This window comes from Notothenia coriiceps, unplaced genomic scaffold (assembly GCF_000735185.1).
Source record: "Notothenia coriiceps isolate Sejong01 unplaced genomic scaffold, NC01 NC01_scaffold00026424, whole genome shotgun sequence".
In the NCBI taxonomy this organism is placed as follows: Eukaryota; Metazoa; Chordata; class Actinopteri; order Perciformes; family Nototheniidae; genus Notothenia; species Notothenia coriiceps.
The window spans coordinates 39,543-61,067 of record NW_011359125.1 but is presented as its reverse complement, the minus strand read 5'-3'; the positions used below and the strand labels follow the sequence as shown (position 1 = coordinate 61,067).

The window sequence follows — 21,525 nt, the reverse complement described above, 5'->3', positions numbered from 1 at the left end:
TATAGGACTCCACACTTTATTATACATTTTAAATAGACAAGGTGAGTACACTTGCTGCTACTACATGTCATACTAGCCAGACTGACAACAAACCCCGGTACTCTCACTAACGGGTCCGGGCTGCAACACACATCAAACACACGGTGAATTATGTCTTAACACACACACACACGAATGCACACACTCACAATCAGAGATAAGAGCGGAGGAAAGGAGGAGAAAAACAAGGTGCAAAAAAGTCAAACAAATCTGCATTATTGCCCCGAGCTCTGCTGTCTGCCCGTTTGTGTCCCCCCCCAGTTTGAAATTCGTTTATTATTATTTTTTTTAACTTCAAGCCGTTATCGTCACGGGAGAAGGACACACACAGCCTGCCCAGGTGGTCGTACGCGAACGCGACAACGAACGTAGCGTGTGCATTCTAAAAATAGCTCACAGATGGTGAGCAGGTACCGCGGTTTTGAACTACAGTATTACATTTGACAGAAAACAGCAATGAAACGCCAGCAGAAGAATAGTCTAATGAGTTGTGGGAAAAAAAAGACAGGAGATGTGATTCGGTTTATTCAGTAAATTAGCTCAGGATAATTGGATGTTCTGTCTACACCTGTTGATGTGAAGCTAATGCAGGATTTGCTAGCTTGATGCTACCGGCATTTAGCGGCAGTGACTCAACAAATTGCCACTTAAAATGTATCGTCAGCAATGTATGACAAGCAGAATGCTTGTTTAATGTTAGACTCACACATAGGCGGATTTTGCAGGGGGACATTGCCCCCCCTAGTGGCGGAAATATGTTACAGCATTACTACGTCTAAAACTGTTCCAATACAAATACTTCGTATATCAATATTTTAATAAGGCAGTACACTAGTTAATAATATTGTAGCATGTTCAAGTAACCAAGGGATATAGTAGTTATCAAATGAGTATAAGATGTGCATAGTTATGTAATGCACTGTTGTTGGGGGGAGAGACCCAACATGAGTGTGTGTGTACGGCGGGCATGAGGCGTGCATGACGGGACGAGTTGTGTTCGTATGTGGAAGAGTCATACTCAGTGCGGTGAGCGCTGGCTTTATTGCTACTGTATCCGTAGCACCCCACGCAATAGTTGAGACTGTGTTCTGACATCAGTAAAAAAGGTTTGCCCCCCCAAGCGCAAATGTCAAACTCTGCCTATGGACTCAGACCAATAGCTCAATATGATCATAACAAGATTGCTTTCATATCAGATGAGGTGGAGCTGCCTCCAGCAATAGAGGATGAGGCAGAGAGAAGCAGCAGCAGCACAGGGTTGCAGCAGGTATGTTATATGCTGTAGTCAGGTGATTTAAATGTATCAATGAAAGGAAGAAGTGTAGGCTACATGATAAGAAGGGAATACAGTTTGAATAAAATTAATACAGTACAGTGTAACACTGTACTGTATTAGTTTTTAATGTACAAATACTTTGTTACTGTACGATATCAATAACAATAATCCACAGCTCCTCTCTCTGCTCCAGAGGATAAAAATAATTCAAAATTCAAAAAACAATTCGGGGCACCCCCCCGTTGGGGGGCAGCACCCTGCCAAAGCAGTAAACCTAGGGGAAACAATGGGTTTATTTAATGCATAACACATTACATGTATGATGCGGGTTGGATTCGGTAGGATTTTAACATTTTGGGCACTTTGGATTGGCTCTCTTTATTGGTCGGTTGGGTGCTGGCGTTAAAACCGCTTGATATGCTCTGAGTGTGATCATATCAGATTTGGCATATCTAGTCAACAGCCTAACTTTTTTGGTTGAAATGTAGCTACTTGCTCATCCCCTCGACAGCTTCAACATTTTTGGAAATCATGAATGGATCATTCATGATCCGTGCATGCTGTTCACCTATGAGACTGTTGTTATCATTTCAGTATTACATAATTAGGTAGAAAATGATTTAACATGTTGCTAAAAAGCTGTTTGATGTCTATTTATAATTCATGTCGGCATCCAGGTAGAGTGTGGTTGATTTTGTGAATCAGAGATATCCTCACCACGACCCATTGGTTAGTTTAAGAGTAGATACAATTAATAGGGCTGCTCGATTATGGCAAAAATCATAATCTCGATTATTTGGGTCAATAATTGATATCACGATTATTAAAAACCATTATCCATTTACTTTGAAAACATCCATTTATTGAAAAAGAAAATGTGAACAGTATGTTTTTAACAGTTGATCACCCTGAACTTTAAGTATAATTCAACTGAAAAACCCCAAAAATTGAAATAAAGAATCGTTTTATTTTGATTATGTTGTTTTCATAATAGTTACAAGCCAAAATCGTAATTGCGATTGAAATACGATTAACTGAGCAGCCCTAACAACTGATATACATAATTTCCTTTGGATGACTACACGCTACTTATTTATCTTCGACATAGATCTTCATTGTTGTTCAAAAACACATCAGTGAGTCGCACTTCTGCACTCGTTCATAACCAATGAAGTTTATGAAATATTTTATTTGTATTTTCCATATGAGTCATGTTGGCTAAAGACTCCTTGCCTAGCTGCTGTAATGATGTACTAAGCCTATAAAAAAGGAACACTTTATATTTTCAAGCTACCTTTAAAGATTTACACCTGGAGTAGGAAATAATGTGCTCGGGGCTACGGACAGTGTTGAGAGACTGACTAATATGTTGTTGGTCTTTTCATGGGTTTGTTTCCTGATAAGAAAACTGTCACACAACATTTAAGACGTTTTGATCATGCCGTCTTACATGTCTTTTGCTCTTTGCATGGCTAACGTTAGCTTGTTTGTTTCCCTGCAGGCGTTGTATGAACTAGTGAAATGTGACTTTGACACAGAGGAAGCTTTAAGAAGACTACGGTTTAATGTCAAAGCAGCCAGAGGTAAGTAGTACACTATCACGCTTCAATGTCATTCACATATTGAGCTTCACTCTTCTCATGCAACATGGTTCCTTGGTTGGTAGACCACTACAGTATACAACCCCTGAACCAACACAACCACAAAGAGACACAACATGACCACAAAGACACACAACAGAACTGCAGAGACCCATAATGTCTGCAGAAAGAGGCAGAAATGTCCCACAAAGAGATCTAAAATGACTTGACCTGTGTGCTGTTCCTGGATCAAATGGAACTTTCAGCCGCTAAAGAACTTTGTGTTTAAACTGTTAACATGTATCAACATATCTGCAAGTCACTGTTTTAGTGAAGATGAAAACTAACCATCCTCATTTTGCAGAGAAACTGAGGATTAACTCTGTTTTTTTCTGTAACAGAAGAGCTATCTGTTTGGACTGAAGAGGAATGTAGAAACTTTGAACAAGGATTAAAAGCTTACGGCAAAGACTTTCATTTAGTACAGGCCAACAAGGTAAGAAGTGTTTAAGAAGCACCTTAATGAACCATTTCTGTTTCCAATCTATCATATATTTGTTGATGTGTTTGCTGTGTCTGTGTCATGCTCAGGGTTGGAATCAACCTTGCTGCATTTTGAGACAAATCAAATGTGTATTTGTGTCCGTACATCATTTGTCATCGTCCAAAGCAATCATTTGATTTGTCTCTTCTCTGAAATTGTACTGACATATCTCTTCAGACGATGGTAATAATTATTATTTCATGTCTGCTGAATTAAATCTTTCAGGTGAGAACTAGGTCTGTAGGAGAATGTGTGGCCTTTTATTACATGTGGAAGAAGTCTGAGCGTTATGATTTCTTTGCACAGCAAACCAGACTTGGGAAAAGGAAATACAACCTTCACCCCGGTGTCACGTAAGTTTAAAACGTGTATATATATATATATAGAGCTGTTGGTCAATTCTGAATGTGATCGTGGTTTCCTGTTTCAGGTTGACGTGTGGGTCATGTTGGTTGTTGTCTAATATTGCAGTATTATAAAAAAAAAAGTGAAATGTTTGTTAGGATAAGATGTACCTTTATTTATCCACGTCGGGAAACTCAGGAGTTACAACAGATTTGTATACACAAATAGAAAAAGTTCTATAGTAACTAACTAAGATCTATTTACATGTGAGTGTGCAGTGCAGATTTGATGTATGTACAGTATGGGCTACTTTAAATGGGTTACATGGTCAGCTCTTGATCGTGCAGCAAAAATAAGTCAGTTGGTGGTTGGTCCTTTATGCAGACACAATTTAGACATAAAAAGGGATACGAAAGAGACACAAAATGACAACGAAAATGGGGACAAAAAAGGCATCCCCCCCCCTGTATTCTGGGTGTGAGTTGCAGAGTGTAGGAGATATCAGCCGTAAAGATGCCTGCCTTCTCTCCCGTATGATCTTCAAATGTTTTCAATTTTTTTTGTGACTTGTATTAAACATAGAATAGTGAGGACTGGGACAAAAAGCACAAATACTTTTTGAAGATCCTTGGCGTTTATAAAAAGCTTGTATTAGCCAAAATGTAGAGCCCATATGCAATGTCCTCTCCTCGCTCACCATTTCAACCATGTATCTTAAACAAAGGCCCTCTCTGACCCACATAACTTCTTTAAAAATAAACAAATCCTCACCCGGTTACTCGAGGTAATCCACAGACTTTGTTCTGATCCTACTCATAGATGAGATGCAGATATTAATACGAATGCCGGCCTCAGCTGAGCTACAGCATCGAAATGTAGGTGGACACTAGGGGGCGCACTCCGAATGTTTTACCCAATTCCAGTTAAAGATGAATAACCTGCAATCACTGACAGACCAGCACAGCCTGCCTGTGTTTGAAACCACATCTGGAGTTGACGTTGTGTGTGCCGCTGTGTGTCCTCAGAGACTACATGGACAGATTACTGGACGAGACGGAGAGCGCCACGTCCAGCAGAGCGGCGTCACCCCCCCCCACCACCTCCAGCAGCAGCGCCAGCCACTCGGAGAGGGAGGACAGCAGCAGCCAGAACGGTGAGCTGACCAACACACCGTGCTGATAGAAGAGCACACACAACATTTTTTATGCATGATATACTTTAATTATTATTATTATTTTTATTATTATTATTATTCCATTTCATTTCATGTTTATTTCCCCTGCTCCTAATGTACTCTCTCTTCTCACGATCCTCCCCTCAGGCTTTAACTCATTGTCGCTTTGCTTTTTAGAAATGAATGTGCTTTTTCTTTTATTAATGAATGGGGATCTTTTGGTAGATGATTCCCTTACCATTAACTGTGATGAAATACAAATGTTTGCCTTGTCTTTTAAGCATATTTAGATCATTATCGGGATAATACTGTGATCACACATTTTTCAGGTTTAAAAAATACTGTTGGGTTTTTGACAGTGGAAACAATTTGAATTGTATTTGTTGTTCTTCAATCATTGACAAATCAAACAATTGAATCATCTCAAGTCACTCACCTTTCATTTGTCTTCGTCAGGTATCGGCAGCCACAATCCTGTCCACCCTGTAGACGGCGCTCCGCTCCTCCCGGTGAATCAAGTCAAACCGGAGCCCATTCAGTCCAACGGCCCCTCACACCCGGCAGCGGAGGCTCCCCCTCCCCCTCCTCCCCCCATTTCAGACAGCAACTCCAACGGCTGCAGCCAACCCAGCGCGCCCAGCCACGACCAAAACGGCTCCCTGGAGCCCCCGCTGGACCACCGAGACCCGGCAGCAGCGCAGGAACGGCCGGCCAAGAGGTGCAGAACGGAGGCGGAGGTGCTGGGCCAGAGTGAGGTGGAGCCTTCCAGAACACAGGAGAACTGAAGGAGCGCTGTGACGTAGACTTACAGACGCTGAAATGTGAGGTGGAGGCCGGCTTAGAGAAAAGACTCACAACACAGCCAACCAAACTGCAGTTGGTCCTCCGCCCCCCCACCCTCCATGTACTGACCGCCTGCAGAGCTCATCCCAAAGCACCACAAATCCACCATGTCCTAGAAAATACCATCTCCCACCCATCGTCACTTTTTTGGAGACAAAGATTTGCCAAGAATTTCCTTTTTTTCCCTATTTTTACTCAACGAAAAATAAATCACCTGTGATATTTTTTTACACAAGAGATATTTCTATTTTTTAACAAAAGAAAACTATGATAGATAAACACCGTTTGAGCTATTTGATGAGACGGAGCACACCTTTTTAAACAGTTCTGTTCTTAAGTTGTCCAAAAAGAGGCAAAGTAGGAAAAAGGAGAGGAGTAAGTAAGGCCGAGAGCGGTCTCTTTAGTTGCACTTTGATTGTATGTTCCTCGTCTTCATCAACAAAGAGCGGCGTTGAAACCCAGCAGAATTACATTTTCACTCCTCTTCTGAAGCCTCTGTCGCGGTTTGACTGATAAATAAGCCGATGGGGGGGTTTGTTTGTGTAAAGCAGCTGACATCAGTGATGTCCGGTATTATAAGTCATCCTGTTAGAAGATCGCTGTATTTTTGGATTTTCATAGTCAGTGCTTCGCTTTGTTTTTACTAGACAGAATGTCAGTGATTTTTTATGTAAAGTTTGTATAGATTTCTTACCTTGAGCAGTTCGTACATTTTTTATAACCGTCTGTTCATCTCCTTTGTTCTGGTCTCCCATGAAGAGAAGTCTTTCGCTCTGAGATGGATGTAATAAAAAACAGGAGCCATTCCTCTTTCCCTCTCTGTTTGGCAGCACTTCCCATTCCTGTGTGATTTGAATTTGTGTTTGTGTGCATAAAAAAGCCCCACATTGAGGTTGATTACGCTACTTACTCAAGTGCTTATTTTGCGACAATATTTCCTCAGTAAGAGGCTTCAGAGCAGAGAAACACCGGTTGACCTGAGCTTGTTTTGGTACAGTAGCTGTTCAGTTTGATGCTTCTGTTTTACTTTTTCTCCAGCTTACATTCACAAATTAAGATACGTTTGTCTCCAACAATGTTGATCCATGTAGTCTTTTCTTTCCCTTTGTTGACAATGATGGGTTTTTTTCTCTGTAAATTACGACATTATTAAAAATGAAGTGTATTCATATGAAGAGTGGCTATGAATGGAATAACATCGACTATATTTAATAAATGTATTAATGAGTCTGAGTTGTACTGTGAGTTTTCAAGCAAAACAAATGCAAATCCTTTTCTAACATCACAGTTGAATTGTACCATCAAAGTATCAAAACAAGAGGAAGATTTGTTTTGCAGTTCAAGAATACAACACAAGGAAAAAAGAATGTGAAGAATATTTATTTGTGTAATTCAATTTAACTTTTATAAAATAAAAAATGAAAGCACTGTCATCAAATCTACTGAAAGTTCAACTTTATTCCTGAAATAAAAACTAATAGCTACACATACAGTTGGGCAAAAAAGTATTTAGTCAGCCACCAATTGTGCAAGTTCTCCCACTTAAAAAGATGAGAGAGGCCTGTAATTTTCATCCTAGGTATACCTCAACTATGAGAGACAAAATGAGAAAAAGAAATCCAGAAAATCACATTGTCTGATTTTTAAAGACTTTATTTGCAAATTATGGTGGAAAATAAGTATTCCAAACAGTCTCACTCTTGACCTAACAATCAACATCGGCCCCTCTGTTGTTTCCCCGACTCAGACTGCAAGGAATCTGGGTGTGATCCTAGATAACAAACTGTCCTTCACTGCAAACATCCTGCTACAACCCGCTGCTGCAGATACACGCTTTACAACATCAGGAGGATACGTCCCCAGCTCACCCAGAAAGCGACGCAGCTTCTGGGCCAGGCTCTCGTCATCTCACGCCTAGACTACTGCAACTCCCTCCTGGCTGGTCTACCTGCATGTGCCATCCGACCTCTGCAGCTCATCCAGAATGCAGCGGCTCGTCTGGTCTTCAACCTTCCTAAATGTTCCCACACCACGCCGCTCCTCCGCTCCCTTCACTGGCTTCCAGTAACTGCTAGACTCCACTTCAAGACAATGGTACTTGCGTACCATGCTGTGAATTGATCTGGCCCTTCCTACATCCAGGAGATGGTTAAACTGTACACCCCAGCACGTGTACTCCACTCTGCATCAGCCAAACGGCTCGCTGCACCCGCACTGCGAGGGGGACCCAAGTTCCCATCAGCAAAAACACTTGGGTTTGCTATCCTGGCTCCAAAATGGTGGAATGAGAATCAGGACAGCAGAAAGCTTACACATCTTCCGGCGCAGACTGAAAACTAATCTCTTTCGACTCCACTTCGAGCAATAAATTTACTAACAAAGCACTTATATACTAACTAAGCACTTACATACTAACTAAGCACTTATATACTAACAAAGGACTGGCTTATCTAAAACCAGTTTGAGTAGCACTTGAAAGGTTTTAGCTCTATGAAACCTGATGTACTTATATGATTCTGTTTTCTTCAAGTTTGTATCTTCTTGGTCGAATGCACTTATTGTAAGTCGCTTTGGATAAAATCGCCAGCTAAATGCAATGTAATGTATAACGTAAATAACAGAACAGAATTATGTAATATGGTAACAAAAAAAGCCATTTCGCGTTAAGTTACGCTACATTACGTTATGTAGCGTTATATTACGTATTAAGTGATGGCTGATTACAAAGCTGCCTGGGAGAGACAGAGGAAGTGGGCGGAGCCTGACAGCTGGGCAACAGGTGCCAAGTAATCAAGAAAGGATGAAGGGAGCACTTCCAGGTCCCCTGCAGAATATGTCATACAGAACAGCAGAGCAGCTTAGACAGAACATGTGTCATGAGGTCATAGGAAAGTCAGAGTATGTAGTAGGTCATAAAAACTCATCATAATCATAATATAGTAGTCAAAAAGTAATTGAAAAGAATGTCAAAAATGTAATCGTAAAGTATTTCTAAAAATATATTTTTTAAAGTCATAGTCAAAAATATGGAAATAAAATCTTAGTATAATATTTCAAAATATATTGAAAAGTAGTTATATGTCAAAAATTGTCATTAAAGCGTTAAGAAGCTGTCTGTATGTTTTCATTCACAGTCTTTTGTCCCAGCAACAAAAGTAGGATTGGAAAATAACACCATCGAGCACCCCCTCATTTCAAACTAGGAATGTAATCTGATGTTCAGAAAGGCCAAATTAAAGCCAGTATAAAGAAAAGAAAATGACAAGGGTGGCCAATAACTCAAAAGTGAGTATTGAAATGGAATAGCATTAAAAAAACCTCAAATATATTCTTTAGTTTTATTTGTCAAATATAAAAATGCTCATAAATCACAAAATATAATTATAAAAACAATTGAAGGCACTTGGTCTTACTTAAAAAATAAAGTACAATTAGATAACATTATTTAAAATATTTGTGCAGCAAAAATGTATGCTAACAGAATACTTTATAAAAAAAACCAGGATGGTTACAAAACAGAAAATATATATTCTGTCTTCTGGACGTGGTTCTTCTGGTCGGGTCGAGACTCGGGGGATTACGCCTTTTCTGTAAAGTTTGATGCAACAACATATTTGATTAAGCTGCATCTTTTTCACAGGTGTTTATTTACATATTTAAAACCTCTTACTTGTTTGATCCTGTGTGAAAGTCATGTAGGAGTACACCAGACTGCCTGCGATGCTGGGGAAACAAAGAGAAACACACGTCAGACAGAAACAGCAGCCAGCGCCATGACAGCACTGTTTCAGTCCTGGGTGTCGTACCTGATGTTCAAACCTAGGAAGTTAGTCCAGCTGAATATGTAGTCTCCTCCGAACACCATCCCAAGGTACGTCACAAGGATATTCTGCAGGAGTCAGAGAGAGAGTCGTTACACACATCTGTATTTCTGGGTATGGAGGGAGGGTGGGGGGCAGGTGAAAGACCTACCTTAATACAGCCCACGATGGAGGTGGTGAGTGCTGAGTTGTACTGCGTGCACAGCATGATGGAGTACATTAAAATGAAGCTGTGAGACACATAGAAGAGTTAGACAAGAGCTGCATTGTGGGATATACTATATTAAAGGCTACAACAATTATGTTAGAAACTTATTGAGTGATATATTGACATGACGAAAAGTAAGGAATATTGACCAGGATTCTTTTTAATAACCGGTGGGTAAAAGGCCCAAACTTGGGTATGGTTATTGTAATGCCCTTCCTACAGCACTGGGGAAACATAGTATTCAGTGGTGTGAAATACAAATGTCATCAGAATACTAATAGTCTAATATCTGATGAAAAAAAGTCATTAAAAAGTAATTGTATGTTATTATATAAATCGTGACTTGGTATAGTATGTCGTAAAACAGTTATATTAAGTTTGTCATAAAAAAAGTTGTTACAAGCCATAGTATAGTAAGCCAAAACATAATAGGACACAAAAAAGTAAAGACAATTCATTTATTTTTTTCTATACAACGCTGTTATTTCCTGATATTTTTCGGAATACCATAATATTACTTTTTTTCTAATATTTTCAATAAAGTATACTATGTTGTTTTTCTAATATTTTTTAAACATAGGACTTGTGTTTCTCTTTAAATGATATAAGGTAACATATAGTACTGATTCACCGAACTCTAGCTTGCTCTGAATTACTTTAAGCAAAGTACCTTTCAAGTAATGCACATTTATCTGAAAACTAAGTTGTCTTTTTTCTGATTTTCAACATATTATAGCGTGGTGCAGGGAGGACGTATTTACCCAGAAGTAAGCTGCTGGTTATCTCGACAAAAATGCAATGGGATTTCTCCATAGGATTTTGGAAAATAGCTCGAAATAAGGTCTGTGGAAAACGAACCTGTTTGATACGTACACTCTTCAAAAATCACCAGTGGGGTCACTGCTGATGTATTTAATGTCGTAGAACAAAACGTGATCCGTCTCTTAAATTTGTGTCAACCACAGACCTTATTTTCAGCAATTTTCCAAGATCCTATGAAGAAATCCCATTGACTGAGACGAGGGAACCCGTAGTGGTAAAATGCTAACTCACTTCCGGGTTTTAGGACTTGTCACTGCACCACTCTATACTATACAGGACTGTCTCAGAAAATTAGAATATTGTGATAAAGTTCTTTATTTTCTGTAATGCAATTAAAAAAACAAAAATGTCATACATTCTGGATTCATTACAAATCAACTGAAATATTGCAAGCCTTTTATTATTTTAATATTGCTGATTATGGCATACAGCTTAAGAAAACTCAAAAATCCTATCTCAAAAAATTAGAATAGTTCCTCAGACCAAGTAAAAAAAAAAGATTTATAACAGCAAAACACAATCAAACATTTGAAAATGTCCATTAATGCACTCAGTACTTGGTTGGGAATCCTTTTGCACGGATTACTGCATCAATGCGGCGTGGCATGGAGGCAATCAGCCTGTGGCATTGCTGAGGTGTTATGGATGCCCAGGATGCTTCAATAGCGGCCTTTAGCTCATTAGCATTGTTGGGTCTGGTGTCTTTCAGCTTCTTCTTCACAATACCCCACATATTCTCTATGGGGTTCAGGTCAGGGGAATTTGCAGGCCAATCGAGGACAGTAATGCCATGGTCAGTACACCAGTTACTGGTGGTTTTGGCACTGTGGGCAGGTGCCAGATCATGCTGTAAAATGAATTCCTCATCTCCATAGAGCTTTTCAGCAGACGGAAGCATGTAGTGCTCTAAAATCTCTTGGTACACAGCTGCATTTACTCTGGGCTTGATGAAACACAGTGGACCAACACCAGCAGCTGACAATGGCTCCCCAAACCATCGCTGACTGTGGGAACTTCACACTGGATTTCAAGCAACTTGGATTTTGCTCCTCTCCAGCCTTTCTCCAGACTCTGGTCGCCTTGACTTCCAAATGAAATACAAAACTTGCTTTCGTCTGAAAAGAGGACTTTGGACCACTGTGCAACTGTCCAGTGCTTCTTTTCCTTAGCCCAAGTCAGACGCCTCTTCCGTTGTCTTGAGTTCAGAAGTGGCTTGACCATGGGAATACGGCTATTGTAGCCCATTTCCCGGACACGTCTGTGAACAGTGACTTTTGATACCTGGACTCCAGCTTCAGTCCACTGTCTTTGAAGCTCCCCCAAATTCTGGAAGCGACTCTTCTTCACAATGCTGTTAAGGCTGCGGTCATCTCTCTTGGTTGTGCAGCGTTTCCTGCCACATTTCCCCCTTCCAACAGACTTTTTGTGGATGTGCTTTGAAACTGCACTCTGTGAACAGCTTGCTCTTTGAGAAATTTCTTTTTGTGTCTTACCCTCCTGATGGAGGGTGTCAATGACGGTCCTCTGGACAGCAGTCAGATCAGCAGTCTTCCCCATACTTGTGATTTAGTTTACTGAACCAAGCTGAGTGTTTTTCAAGGCTCAGGAAACCCTTGCAGGTGTTTCGAGTTAATTAGACGATTCAAGTGATTCGTTGAACACCCTACTAGTATACTTTTTCATGATATTCTAATATTTAGAGATAGGATATTTGAGTTTTCTTAAGCTGTATGCCATAATCAGCAATATTAAAATAATAAAAGGCTTGCAATATTTCAGTTGATTTGTAATGAATCCAGAATGTATGACATTTTTGTTTTTTTAATTGCATTACAGAAAATAAAGAACTTTATCACAATATTCTAATTTTCTGAGACAGTCCTGTATATAGTTTTAATGAATATTCTTGAAATGGAATACTATTACTTTTCTGTTTTTTGTAAGTCATTAAAAATGCAATCTATAGTACTTCATAGCATAGAGTGTAATACAAAAAGGCATAAAAGGTCATAGTAAATATGTCGTAAAAGGTCAATCCAAAGGACGTCATAAAAAAGTAAGAGTAAATTATTTAAAAACAAGTTAAACAGTTACAAAAACTCATACTATTGGATGTCACAAACAGTTATAAAAAGTCAAAGTGAAGAGTCAATTTTATTATTGTTTTGTTTTTGTGGATTTATTTTTATTTATATATTTTTAATTAAAGAAATTCTAATATTTTTTCCCCATTCAAATTCCACTGGCAGAGTATGTTCTTATCAAGTGATTTGCCCTTTGAAAGGCGGTACTTTAATTATTATGCTACTATACCATATTATCCGTAGAATAAAATGGTCTTAAAATAAAAACAACATTGTTATGTCAATTATTCGTTATTCGACAATATATCGTCCGACAAAAGTAGTTATTTGACAAGCCTAATGAATAAACAAATGTTTACCCCATGACACAGGAGAGCACAAACTGCATCACAAACAGCTGATCAGACCATCCATCAAACTCCAAGCCCTGCACACAAACACACAGAGAAGACATCCGCTTTAGTTGTCCCAAACTAAACTAAAAATATATAAACATGAATTTATTTGCGATACAAAAAGCAATCCTTACCACTTGCAGGTCCCCTGAGAAGTAAGCGTATGCCGCAGTGGGGAATATCATGATTAAAGCGTTGTAGTACAGAAGCCCATATTTGCCGAGCTCCTATGGGAACAGCAGAACAATCCTTCACAAACAATGCAGCAAACAAACATTGCACACCGTGAGGGGGCGTACAACACTAGGAGCTCCTCACCTTGGAATCAAGTTTCTGCTTCGTATACACCCCACCGGCCGCTGTCAGAGCATTGTTCAGCATTATGCACATGTATCCTTCAAGGTCGAAAGCTAAATCGGCGCTACAAAAACATGTGAGAATAAGACACTGTGAATCGGATAATACCAGTGTTTTGTGTACTGGTATCTATGGTGGCCAACTTGTGAAAACGCGTTACAACGGCCTGAAAACACACATTAGGAGGAACAGGCTGCACATTAAAAAACAATGTAAATATAAAAACATGCCAAACACATGCAAATGAAGAAACATCCTCACCAAATTGCAAAACATGCGCAGCATTTACTAAAAGCGTTGCATAAACAAAACGCTGCAAGTAAAAAAACTCAGCATGAAGCTGAAAACACAACGCATCGTTTCTGAAAGTGTAGCGCGTTTCTCCTAATGGACGTGTTTTGGGCCGTTGTTGCGTGTAGACACCTTTTGGCCACCGTATATTGTGGATATCTTACCTTGCAGCAATAAAAGCCCCGAATATCATGGTAAACACTGTAATCTTGATTGACGAAGAGAACGTTTTCCTGCCAGGAGAGGAAACCATTTATTTTTAAATTATTTATTGGCGGGTGAAAGAACAATCTTGTAAAATATGAATGAGGAAACTTACTTCAGCAGGAGTCCCTCAAACACCATGGTAAGGAAAATACTGAACCTCCTCAAAACTGTAAACATGGGTAGACTAGGAAAAGGGGAAAATGTGGTTTAATTTGCGATTTTCTATTAAGGAAAAGATGTTTCATATCATTCATATTTTAAATAAAAGCTCTAACTTGAGTCGTTGTGTCCCAAACAGCCCTGATATCTGATTCCCGACATACAGTAGAGGCAGTGGAAACATCTGGAAGGACAAAAGAAATGTTGAAAGCAGAAGATCGTATTCTTGTGTATCACATAGAATTAATTCACTGTCTCACCTTGCGAGGTATACTCAGATCCGTATCTGGAAAGGAGATAATGCCAAACGCCTTCCCGATCCTCAGAACTACGACTGTAGCCAACATCTGTAGATATATGGAAGCACCCACACAGTCAGGGTCTGTTCAGGAGGACAGGAAGTGTCTGTGACCAGAATAAAGACACACTTACCTGGCCGAGTCCGACACATGTTGACGATGGAAATCTGTCGAACACGTACAAAACACGTACAAAATGGTATGATTTAGGAAAAAAAGTTAATAATGCAACTGTTTTAGGCACAAAAAAGAAATGAAAGACTTTTAGATTTGGCGTTTTGCATTCTATACTAGAATTGCTTTGTTGCATTTGAAAATAAAGTAGTAACAGTGATTGAAAGTGAATTAGATAAACTGTACTAAAATACCATGTTAATAGAGGTACTTGTATTTGAATACTTAACATAAAAGCGATTTGGTGTTCACTTCAAAAAGGCGTGACCGACCTGTTATGCAATACAAATATTTGTTTCATAGGGTAAAGTGATGAATAAACTGCACTTTGGCCACATACAACATGCCAACACATTAATGCACATTGTTGTTCAGTACAATGAAAGATTCATTCTGCTGCATGAACACCTTTACTTACATTTAATTTAGCAACTTTTTATGTAACTTTTAGCAATTAACAGACAACTATTTAATATTAGAGAAAACAGTAAATGGCAAAACCTAGTTTACCAGTAACAACATTCGTACATAATAGTCATAAAGTCATTGAACTGAGTCTGACTATGCCTCAGTGGTAAAAGCAGACCAAGACCCGGTGAGTGAGTGGACAGGGAAAGCGACTGCTTATGAATTCAACTTTTTTCTTTAGGATAAGAACAAATGTACATACTTTGCTTCATAACATTTCCAATGCAGGAGTATCACATTAATAGAGTATGTTTACATTGTAAATTGCATACCACACAAATAATATGTTTAACACATTTTTCCTATAATGTTTAGAGATATCTGAAGATGATATAGTTGACATTCTGAAGATTTTTCTCTGAAGAATGTACATAGTTTGAAGTGAAGGGGGGTCGGGGGACATGTTGCTTCAGTATTTATGTAGGTATACAGTAACTTAGTAGGCCTACATATTACAAACTTAAAAAACAGTTTTGATGTTTAGCCTTCCTTAACATTGAATGAATGTATGTTCCAATGAATACTTCTATTCTAAATATTGTACTTGGCGTTCCACTGCAGGTCTTGTAACATTAATGTTATAAGACAGATGTGTAAGGAAGACTTTTTCCTGAGTCCAGAATCTCCCCTGCTGTCACTGCTCATAAAGTGTCCGATACGCAGCTTCCGCTAGGGTAACTTGAACTTTGCCCCTTTACCTGTAGCTGGTGAGGACGCTTTTGTTGACAATAACTATGATGAATGAGCTGACTCCGTAAAACCCCGCAGCTAGCAGCCTCAGATACACCGAGTAGCTGTCACCGGAAGTGGCTGTGTTTGTTGTGGAGGATGGTCGTGCAGGTGACGGCTTTCTGTCTCCGAGCTCATGTCGTCGTCTGTGCGGCTCAGCCATTGTTTATGTAATGAACACTGTGGACGTTTCTAACGGAAGCCCACGAGTTCTACTGCGCATGCGTACAACTATCTGAAAGACGATATCGGTGAAGACGGAAACGGAGAGGGAATCATCTTGACTCAACGTCATACTTTGAACATTCAGGGGGATAAAAAAAACACAGACTTTATACTTTTATTTACAGTCTATAGTTAAAACGCTAGATAGAACATTGTTTTTTCAGTACGTACATATTATCATATTTTGGTGAGGACATTTTACCTAAAGAACACGATTTCTTATTAAAATTCTGCCGTCCTAATTTCTCCAACAATACATTTTAGCCAAATGTTACAGTCATTGCAATTATCAATATATTTAAACAAACATATCTTGTAACACTATTACATGAAAAACCTGTAATAAATAAATTAAACAAAATTACTAATTCATGCAAAATGTCTAATATCAAGTTGTCTGGGCTCTCGTTTGCTATTTAAAAAAAAAATTGAATTCATAATTCTATTCAACAAACTTATTTTTATTTTTTAACTATTTCATCCATATTTTACCACATTTCCTTAAGACTGTCCAAAAGTCATTGTTAAAAAAATATTGTTCAACTAAAGTAAAATAAAACATTGGAGTATTTAACACTGTTTTAGTTTAACTACTTTAAAACACGCCTGAAGTTACTTTTGGAGAGTAATTTCTCGAAATACATGTAATTCCTGCTTTTAAAAATTGCACTTTACATATAAAAAACAGTTAATGGAGTACTTTTATTGAGTTTGTTGTTTAAAATGTTCTTACTCGGGACAGCCTCAATTTTTATGTTGCACATTATCACCGGTGCCTGTTTCAAAGCGGCGACTTTGGTTTAAAAATCTCACTATTATTGACAAAACATCATTTTATGTAACTGTACGCAAAGAATGGTTACATTTACAGGTAACACGACTAAACGTTATGGTCATTCTGGAGGCAATAGTGTGTGGTGCTGGTGAATTTAACCAATCCATTTTTATACATTAACATTATAAGCATCTTCTTGGTACAAATTAAAAGATACATCAACATTAAAGCCATGGAACGAAGGATGATGTATTAGTAAAATGCCTCAGTTTTAGTTAGTTGTACCGAAAATAACTAGAAGCTTAAATAACACTACGATGGTTGCCGCTTCAAGCAATGACGAGAGTCCAAAGCACGTTTTTTTTACACCTTTAAAATCACAGTAATGATTTTAAACAACCCAAACAGCCATTGGCAGAATACATGTAACACCTCTAAAGCGATTTATTAGAACAGGGATGTTTGCAGAGAAAGTTTCACTGTCATGTGGCTCAAACAGAAAGAAAGGCTCCAGCCGTCTGTATCAGTGCATCGCCAGCAAGTGTTTGCAGAGCACAGCATGTAAAGCTTTCTCTCCTTTTTAATAACCCCCACCCAATGTTAAATACACCCGCTTCACTCAGATATAAACACTCGGTGGATATGCTGACACAGGGGGCTAAAGCTCCGTTAGCCTATATTACATTCTGTAGCTCCAGATTGTTCCAAAAATGACATTTGTTTCAGACAAATGATGCATTGGTGCTGGTTAAATAAAAATAAATAAAAATAAAACATTTACAGAAGAGGGGAAACAATCTTTAGAGAACTGGTGCCGGTAAAACCAAGTGCTTCAAAAGACATTCGAGAGGCTCTAAGAGCAAAGATATGTCCACAGTCTATGTTTCTCACTCGGGCACCGTGTCCACATAGCGCTTTTGCCTGGAAATATATCGTTTCTTTCACAACTAAAACCGACTGGATAATTCTAACTCTCACACTTTGGCCGAATGAGCTTCAGCTGTAGAGCGAGAAGGACGATTTGTATAATGAGAAAAAAGTACAGCACTCGTAGATGTTGTACATATTAAAGTACAACACTCAGCCATTGGCAGCAACAGTTAAGGCCGACCTGCCAAGCTGCTCCAACAAATCCACTTTTTGGTTCAGTTAGGGGCCCTATTAAGCTCTTTATTTTCTCATCCTGCCTGTGCTGCAGCACCTCTTTTCACCCTCTGTCTGAAACCAGACCCCAGTCTGCTCTGATTGGTTAACTGGCCGGCTCTGTTGTGATTGGTCAACCACCTAAAAGGTGTCCCGCCCCTTAGCCTATCACGTACAAAGTGTCGGAGCACTAGCCAATAGAAGCACGACTGTTACGTAATGATGGCACTAAGTTACAGTCCAATGGTATACATTACAGGAAAGGGAAAACCACCAAAAGCATAATCGGTAAATATTATAAAATACAACTGAAATGACTGTTAAAAAAAAGGTGGAGAACTCAGAAAAAAGTGCTATGTGGACTCAGGCCTTTAAATCTTTACCATCACTTCTCAAAAGACAGTATGAACTACCTCAGGTGAGAGGAGTACTTCAATTCTAAGTAACCAGCTGTCAAATTCACTCATTCATTCTTTTTACACACACACACACACACACACACACACACACACACACACACACACACACACACACACACACACACACACACAACACCCACACACACACACACACACACCCCCCCTTAACAACAAAAATACAATATTTGCTTAGTGGTCCAGAAGTAACATTAGCAGTCTGTATGACCTACGAGGACCAACCTAAAAAAATATACACATTGGGCCGTGGGACACCCTGAAAACACAGGTAGTACATCTGGATCAGGGGGAACAAAGCATCACTAACCACTGGTCCACCAAATAATGGCAAGCTATCAAAAAAATTGAATAGAGGCATTTACCTTCACTTCACAACAAGCAGAAAAATACCAAGCTTTTAAAGTCACTGCCTGGTTACCCATCCAGAATTTTTGCCTTGCAAAAAAGGGGATGGGTATTCAGAATCAGAGCGATGACACTTTAAATGCAGTTTAAGCCATACTCCAATAGTATGGTAGTAGATATCTAGAACACGTTTCCTATGTAGTGTAGTGCTACCACATCAGTGTGTATTACTGGGAGGAAAACATTCCAGTACAAAGTCTTTTCTAAGATCACCCCGTAATACTGAGCTGAAGTCATGAGGGGCATAAAAAGCACAAACGCTTCCGAAGGGAAGGGGGGGGAAGATACACACACTTCAATCTAAATCGCAAAAATGCATTAATTTAAGCAGCACAAAAAAATATCAATGAAGTATGTATCATCTCTGAAAAGAAAAAAATAAAGAATGAAAACATCCCTGCTTTCATGTTCCTAAATACAAAACTTCAGTGTAACAAGAGGTCCTTTTCCGCCTTTTTTTGTCTTTTGTTCTCCTTTAAAACAGGTAATTTAGAGTCCTCTGGTGGTGCGAGTGGTATGGGATGTCTCTTTTAAGTCATTTAAAATCTTTTTTTTTCTCTGTTTTTTTTATATATTTGAAGATGTGGTAAGCATGCAAGCCTCGTAGAGGAGGGGCCCGGAGGGGTTGATGGGCTGCTGGTGGAAGAGGGGGGGCCTTCAGGCCAGAGCGGGGAAGGCCTCAGGGTCGTCCACGTTGGGGACGGACACTCCGCCAGCCTGGGGAGAAAAGAGACATTATGAGAGCTGTAATCAGTCCATTAAATACACATTCTTTTATAATATTTTTTTTTTTAAAACATTCAGCAACTTCAATGTTTTGGTACACTTGCTGTGTTTTTTCAACTCTGTGTGCAGAAAGGTTATTATTAAAGTTGTTATAGGTCACATTTGGCTTTAACTTAAAAGGTCCCCTATTATACTGTTTTTCATCAATATATCAGATATATACAAAGCATGTCTCTGAAGTGTTTGGCTCCAAATACCAAACAGATCATTGCAGCATCCCATAATCCCCTCTGTTTCAAAAGTGCTGATTCTGTCTGTTACTTTAGATGAAAATAAGGAGCCCCTCCCCACGCCCCTCTGAGAGATATTTGGTTAAAAAGAACACANAGGGGGCGTTTGGGAATATGGGCCTATAGGTCCGGCCGTGGTCCGTATAGGTCAGCGTCTGGGGTCCGGGATCCAGGACCGCGGTCCGCCTGTTGCCGACCCTAATAGTTCTAAGTGTCATGTTTAGGGGACATTAAGGGTAGGTTCAGGAGTCAGCTCCAATTTGAGGGCGTTGTTAAACATTAATGCTTTTACTTGCTTTTGATTGTTTTACTAGATTACTTTAAATACACTTTTGCTTCTCAGCAAACGGCTCTGCTTCGTATGGCGCTGGTCTAAGACATGATCACAACTACAAGCCGAAAGCCTCCCCCTCCATGAACGACCGACGCTTGCAAACGATCCTGAATGAGTTCTAACTGCAGATTTGAGTGAGAAAGAGTTCCAGTCTCTGACACCATCCCCAATAACACCTCGTAACAGCTTCAGTCACTCACACCTCCACATCCCCCTCCGTTCAGTATCTCACCTCCCCACACCGTGACCTCCCCACACATCAGACCTCTCTCATCGATGAAAGGGGATATGTAAACAGACTATTCGAACACTCAAATACCAGACAAGCGGCTGCCTGACATTGGTCTCCCCCTCCACCCTGAGTAGCAGCTGTCTCCTGTGTTTACTGACATCTTTAACACCTCACTGGAGACCATGCCACGTCCCATGCATGCTTCAAAACCTCACCTCATCCCGATTCCCAGAAAACAAGGATCACAGGACTAAATGACTACAGTACGACCGGTCGCCCTGACCCTGTGGTTTATGAAGTCCTTGGAGGCCTTGTCCTGTCCACCTGAAATCCATCACAGACCACTTCTGACCCCCTGCAGTTTCGCACTACAGAGCCAACAGGTCTGTGGACGACGCTGTCACATGGCCTTCCACGTTCCTCCTCCAGCACTCTGGACACAGCAGTGAACCTACGCCAGGATCCTGTTTTGTGGACTTCAAGCTCCGCCTTCAACACCAAATTCATTCATAGCATTCTATTTTCCCTGTAAATGACTGTTTATTTATTTTTTTTATTGGCTATTTAACTATATTTTATTACGGTGTAAAAGATCCTTGTTTTATATTAGATTTCTTGGTTTTTTATGTTTATGTATGCACCATGACATCAAGTCAAATTCTAGACTGATGTGCAATAAATCTGGACAATAAACCTGTTTCTGATTCTGATCTGAAGTGTGCAAACTTTACAAACTGGTATAATATTAAGTAATTTGGTATGGAATTTGGTTTCTGTGATATGAATACTTTGTAAGCAATTGGGTTTCTTTAAGGCAGTTGTGATTTTTTAGGACTGTTTCATGTGAGACCAATGCAGTTTTGATAATTATTCAAGTTCAAGGGCTTTATTGTAATCTGCCCATTAGCTACAGTGTAGATATGTCAATGAAAAACGTAGGTCACAGGCTCCTCCAACAGTGCAACATATATACATAAAACAGATCAAATAGAGTAGAATGTTTTTTGAGATGATAGATGTGTGCGTAATTCTCTCACAAAGGAAATGTAAGATATATGTTTATGTATGCCAAAAGTTCAAACTAGAAAAATGAAATCCTTTGTCAAAATAGATGTTATTTAAGAATATGACTCTTATTGACAG

The 21,525-nt window shown here is 39.4% G+C and overlaps 3 protein-coding genes across 5 annotated transcripts in view; 1 reads left to right on the top strand and 2 right to left on the bottom strand.

Annotated features, from left to right (window-relative positions):
* The window catches only part of mier1b (mesoderm induction early response 1b, transcriptional regulator), a 17,411-nt gene extending 10,381 nt beyond the window's left edge, over positions 1 to 7,030 (top strand). For 2 of the 3 annotated variants that reach the window (XM_010784597.1, XM_010784596.1), the window contains exons 9-13: positions 2,817 to 2,898; positions 3,297 to 3,391; positions 3,665 to 3,792; positions 4,810 to 4,937; positions 5,415 to 7,030. In XM_010784597.1, coding sequence (XP_010782899.1) covers positions 2,817 to 2,898; positions 3,297 to 3,391; positions 3,665 to 3,792; positions 4,810 to 4,937; positions 5,415 to 5,743 — 762 coding nt within the window. In that variant the 3' untranslated portion in view covers positions 5,744 to 7,030. The remainder of the gene's footprint in view (positions 1 to 2,816; positions 2,899 to 3,296; positions 3,392 to 3,664; positions 3,793 to 4,809; positions 4,938 to 5,414) is intronic. The other variant, XM_010784598.1, reaches the window with a different exon arrangement.
* A 2,151-nt stretch (positions 7,031 to 9,181) lies between these two features.
* Positions 9,182 to 21,525, bottom strand: part of LOC104957003 (UDP-N-acetylglucosamine/UDP-glucose/GDP-mannose transporter-like) — a 14,584-nt gene continuing 2,240 nt past the window's right edge. The window contains exons 2-14 of the mRNA XM_010784595.1: positions 15,785 to 19,517; positions 14,578 to 14,611; positions 14,406 to 14,492; positions 14,262 to 14,329; positions 14,099 to 14,170; positions 13,944 to 14,012; positions 13,450 to 13,552; positions 13,266 to 13,358; positions 13,096 to 13,163; positions 9,774 to 9,852; positions 9,608 to 9,690; positions 9,472 to 9,524; positions 9,182 to 9,389 (exon numbers count right to left, since the gene is read on the bottom strand). Of these exons, the coding sequence (XP_010782897.1) occupies positions 9,379 to 9,389; positions 9,472 to 9,524; positions 9,608 to 9,690; positions 9,774 to 9,852; positions 13,096 to 13,163; positions 13,266 to 13,358; positions 13,450 to 13,552; positions 13,944 to 14,012; positions 14,099 to 14,170; positions 14,262 to 14,329; positions 14,406 to 14,492; positions 14,578 to 14,611; positions 15,785 to 15,978 (1,014 nt within the window). The 5' untranslated portion in view covers positions 15,979 to 19,517 and the 3' untranslated portion in view covers positions 9,182 to 9,378. The remainder of the gene's footprint in view (positions 9,390 to 9,471; positions 9,525 to 9,607; positions 9,691 to 9,773; positions 9,853 to 13,095; positions 13,164 to 13,265; positions 13,359 to 13,449; positions 13,553 to 13,943; positions 14,013 to 14,098; positions 14,171 to 14,261; positions 14,330 to 14,405; positions 14,493 to 14,577; positions 14,612 to 15,784; positions 19,518 to 21,525) is intronic.
* Positions 19,458 to 21,525, bottom strand: part of LOC104957099 (plasminogen activator inhibitor 1 RNA-binding protein) — an 8,027-nt gene continuing 5,959 nt past the window's right edge. Inside the window, exon 5 of the mRNA XM_010784712.1 lies at positions 19,458 to 19,517. Within this exon, the coding sequence (XP_010783014.1) occupies positions 19,458 to 19,517 (60 nt within the window). The remainder of the gene's footprint in view (positions 19,518 to 21,525) is intronic.